Below are 4,713 nucleotides of genomic sequence, written 5' to 3'. Positions count from 1 at the left end.
GAGTTGTCATGCATATTTCCCATGAAAACGTACAAAAATTTGTCTCATCATCTGGAAGATTTTGTAAACAAATCAGATACGCTTCAGAGGAGGTAATGTAACACGGCAACACGTAGCCCATTGCGTCAGTCAACTGCTGAGCGAGAGCAAGCAATGACGAGTTTACTCACTTTATGTGAATTAGTATTCATATATCTGCAGCATAAATAGCTCCTAGTAACCCTGGTAAGGACTAAGGACATCAAGTCATCAACTATACTAGCTAGCAAAATACTGGAATACTATTTAGCTCTTCAGTCTTCACCCCAGTTTGTTGCGGTCTTCCCAATCTTCTGCAGAGCCTTGACTACTTCATCAGGGGTAACGTTTCCTGTCACAGTGACTTTGTTTATCTCTGTCTCAAGTTGATAGCTCTCCATATCTGTGCATTTTTACACAGGAAGCACGGATGATTATGCAACCATATGATACAAGTGCTGAACTGCATGTTTTGTGCCGTATAACAATGACTGGTTCAGCGGAACAACAGGCCTACCGTCGATCTTTTTAATTGCCTTCTTAATCGCCTTGATGCACCTGTCGCAGTGCATCCCAACCTTCAACTCCACCACCTGTCGCACAAAAAAAAAGGGAAAAAAATCAGGCTCTTGTTGTGGAGAAGCATTATGAGTGACAACTAATACATATACAGAATTGATGCGTACACATGAGAACGTATATAAAACTTACAGCCATGGCTGGTGTTTTGGAGAGTAGAGCAGGAGATTGACTGCTCTACTGTGTACTTCACAAGCACACCCAGCTTCGAAGTGTATCTGTGTATGTGTGTCTCTCTGTTCCGAAGCTTAAATAGCTGTGACCGTACTTTCCTCCTTTCTGCAAGCAAGAGCAACTTTTGTTCTCCACCGTGAAAACAAAAGCACATACAGCTACAGCATATATTCACTTTGTTTATACATTTCATTCTTGAAAAGGTGTACTCCCTCTAGAAAAAAACGAATTCTCTGTTTGTTTCTATGTCCAACGTTTGATCATCCGTCTTATTTTAAATTTTTTTAGAAAATTAGAAAATAATTAGTCACACGTAAAGTACTATTCATGATTTATCATCTAATAAAAATAAAAATATCAATTAAAAAAATTTAAATAAGACGAAGAGTCAAAAATTAAAGATAAAAAGTAAAAAATTGGTTTATTTTAGAACGAAGAGAGCGGTACACTACCAATCCATATTGCCGAAGGCCGCTGTGGTCCAGATAAGAATCTGCTTTTGATCTGGCTCCAACTATAATTCCTTCTCTGAAGTTACTGAAACTCGTTAAGCACCCCATCTTTTCAGTTTTGTTTATGTTTATAGATCAAGATTTAAATTTTTAATTTTAAAAATGAAGTTGATTTTAAAGTATTTTTACCGAAGTTTATTTTCCAGCATTTGCTTTAAATTGCAAAGAATATGTATATAAAATTTTTATTCACATGTTCGGGTAGATATTCTGTCATGCGTTACTCTTCTAGCAGATGCTTATATTTGTCACCGACTAGTATATTTAATATTTTATTTGAAACTTCGGTAAAATATATTACCAATTCATCTATTTCAATATGATATATTATACACAAATTTATTATAATATTATATATTTTAGTTTTAATTTTATCCTTATAAAATTCTATCACACATATTGCTAACTTAGTATAAAAAATCAGATTTATTGGATCCAAAGTAACGAACAGCTATGGAAGGGTACCAAAAGAAACTTAGGAGTAACTTCTAGCTGCTGAACTGAAGAAAAGGGCATCACAAACACGAGAGCATACTCGGTCACTCCTATGTAGTACTCCTAGTGCTGTAGCCGTCATGCGGCACAAACAAAGTGCCAATCCCCATAAAACAAGATCGGTTCTACTACCGCTTCTGCACTAGTTGCACTTGCACACCGCAAACATCAATCATGCCTGGTTTAGCTTTTGAGCTCGGTGCAACCATTCGCTGCAACGTCTGCAGCACCTGTTTGCCTTTCACCGGTCTCCATCATCGGCCGGGCGGGCGCGATCATCTCACCGTCCAAACCGAGTTTGACATCCCCAGCAGCAACTCCCACCGAGACCGGTAATTCCACCGCGGACGTCGATGCTGCGCCATCGTCCGCATCGCCGCCGTCCACCGCCTTCTCGTAGAAGCCGCCGTCCTCCACGTCGTACAGGTTCCCCGTGCGCACCTCCTGCGCGAGCGCGCACGGCCAGCAGAAGAGCCACTGCGCGTAGTCCCTCAGCGACGCCGAGCCGCAGCACCACCGGCTCCCCGGCAGCGCGAACCTCTTCCTCATCTGGACCCTCCAGAACCCGCCGTAGAGCAGGCCGAGGAAGCAGAGCGCGATCCCCGCGGCGCCCACGGCGTCGCCGAGGACGTAGTCGTGGATGTTGAGCGCCGTGATGTTGAACACCCAGAACGGCGCGACGCAGAGCAGCAGGAACATGGCGGTGTGGACGTACATGTTGCCGAACCCGAGCCGCTCCATGTTCCAGCCGAACACGCAGAAGGTGCACAGGGACGAGAGACAGCACGCCGCAGGGTCCTCGCCGCAGTCGAGCAGGCCGCCCGCCCACACGGGGTCGCCGATCAATGTTCTTGTCTCAGGCAGCTCGGCTTCGCTTGTGTGCTGCTGCTTGGTTTCCTCGCCGGAGGCAGCGTCGCCGTCCCTGCCTAGAGGGCTGTACACCGTGTACGCTCCGGCGATGACGGGCGCGACGACGCCGAGAACGAAGAAAAAGTTATCCGCGAACTCGGACCGCGATCTCCTGCGGTAGGCCCAGTAGAGGTTGCACACCACGTATTGGGAAATGCAAGTGAGATGGAGGAGAGCCACCACGACGGACATGTGCGCTCGCTCGCCGGGACGGCGGTCGCCATTCTTGCAGTACACCTTCCTGAGCTCGGCGGCATCCTCTGCCCGCCACCGACAGAGGAGGACGAGGTGGTGGATGAGGCCGGGATGCTGGTATATGCTCATGAGAGTGAAGAGCGCGTTGAGGATTTGGTTGTCGATCTCTATCCAGTGGTGCCTCAGCGGCTTGGAAGGGAATGCCCTGTTCAGCAAGCCTAGCAGGAGCAGGATCAACATGCCACCAGCTGCAGCGACGCAGAGCAGCCATGCGAGGAGAGCAATGTTCAAAGGATGCTTGAGCCAGTTCTTGCAGAAGGTGAACACTGAACTCCAGTTGATTCTTCTGATGAAGTGAACCTCGACATGGACGTAGCGGCGGACGCTGGTAGATGGCAGCCGGAAATTTGTCAGTGGGGAACACAGGTTGATATTCTTCAGCCACTCCACCGAGGGAGTGGCTCTGAGGCAATCCAGTAGCCTTCTCTCGTGATGGACTTCATGAAGAGTAGGAACTGTGATATGATATTCAGTCAAAATTGGAGAGGTTTGATCTGAGCAATGTGTGCCTGCCATATCGTCTTCAGTGAAATTCTGAATCAATTTTCTAGCATGTTTAACAGAAAACAAACAGGTGTTCTTCAACCTAACAAGCAGAGGAGGCACATAAGAATTCGCCCCAAATCGCCCAATCCAACAGTCATAAATTATTCCCCAAAGCAAAGAACAAGGCTACGGATGAATTGGGACAAGAATCATGCCTAAATCATAAGAGGACATACCTCCCAGATGTGCAGGAGAAGCCAATCGGGCGAAAAGCTGTTCACTTCATCCGAACTGAAAGCACCGCAAACCTCTGAAGCATCCCAAAACCTGAACTTCTGATGAACTGGAGATGCGGAGAACTCTTGAGTCTGAGGTAGGGGAAAGTAACATGTTGCTAAACTGTTGTACTACAAATCTTGAAAAAAGACGCGACTTTCGCCTGTCAGGGCATTTGACTCGAGCCAACTAAACACAGCCTTGTCATCTTCCCAATCTGTAGCATAGCATCGAAGTCTTGTGCACGAACATGACAAGCAGGCGTCACACATCAGCAAATCTGAATTTGATGTTATTATGATTTATGCCCCGGGATACATAAACCACAGGAGAGTCAAGCTTGGAGGCTTGGAGGCATGTCAGTGTACTCGTGTGTGCGCGATGCCATCATCAGACCATCATAAATCCAGCGGGTTTCCCCGGTCAGACGAAGCCGGCGAGCGTTGAGACGCAGGATGGTGCAGCGCAGCCTCCGCGTGAGAGGCAGGCGGCACGACGGGATTGACCACCGTGGGGAGAGGGCACAGCCGGCAGTGTCTCCGCGACGACAGGTTCCGTGAATTTTCTCAACAAAAAAAAAAGGAGAAGAAAAACGGAGACGGGAGAAACGGAGTAAGAGTGGAGAGTTTTGGCCTGAAGGCACGCGCACTCCCGCAGCTCCAGTCGACGGCTCTCCAGCACTCCGCCCGCGGCAGATCTCGCCGGCCTCCGCTCCTCAACGACGAGGCGACGTGGCGTCGGTCGGACTCGCGGCCTCCCCAATGAACAGCCAGACGGACGACAAGCCGCAATGCAAAGGGCAGGCGGACGGGAAGGAGACGGAAAGATTTCCCCGTCGCGGCGAGATTTATCATGGGCCTAGGCCCAACTCCATGTAAGGGCATGCAGGCAGTCAACTTGCAAACTTTAAAAAGGCCTAATTGCTCTCGAATTTCTTATTTGAGGGGAAATGGGTCCAGCCTAGTTGGGCCCATATATGTTTCCTGCAAATTATTCGTCGTAATTTGTA

The 4,713-nt window shown here is 47.9% G+C and overlaps 1 protein-coding gene across 3 annotated transcripts; it reads right to left on the bottom strand.

Moving 5' to 3' along the window:
• Window positions 1-327: 327 nt before the first annotated feature.
• Window positions 328-4,508, bottom strand: LOC102702810. 3 transcript variants are annotated; one of them, XR_001549464.2, is made up of 3 exons: window positions 3,665-4,508; window positions 730-876; window positions 328-611 (listed from the first exon to the last, which is right to left on the bottom strand). XR_001549464.2 is itself a non-coding variant. In XM_015832836.2 (2 exons), the coding sequence occupies exon 2, from the start codon at window positions 3,456-3,458 to the stop codon at window positions 1,962-1,964; it is 1,497 nt and encodes a 498-aa protein (XP_015688322.1). In that variant the 5' UTR covers window positions 3,459-3,528; window positions 3,665-4,503; the 3' UTR covers window positions 1,692-1,961. The 3 variants fall into 3 exon arrangements, 2 of the variants coding, with proteins under 2 accessions (XP_015688322.1, XP_015688323.1); XM_015832836.2 differs by lacking the exons at window positions 328-611; window positions 730-876 and adding an exon at window positions 1,692-3,528 and having other exon boundaries at window positions 3,665-4,503; XM_015832837.2 differs by lacking the exons at window positions 328-611; window positions 730-876 and adding an exon at window positions 1,692-3,463 and having other exon boundaries at window positions 3,665-4,503.
• Window positions 4,509-4,713: the final 205 nt, after the last annotated feature.

This window comes from Oryza brachyantha, chromosome 1 (genome assembly GCF_000231095.2).
Source record: "Oryza brachyantha chromosome 1, ObraRS2, whole genome shotgun sequence".
Lineage (NCBI taxonomy): Eukaryota > Viridiplantae > Streptophyta > Magnoliopsida > Poales > Poaceae > Oryza > Oryza brachyantha.
This window is presented reverse-complemented; position numbering and strand designations above follow the sequence as displayed.

Bases quoted from the DNA above. Each gene is read 5' to 3' on its own strand.
- LOC102702810 (XM_015832836.2), bottom strand. From the start codon at position 3,458: ATGGCAGGCACACATTGCTCAGATCAAACCTCTCCAATTTTGACTGAA.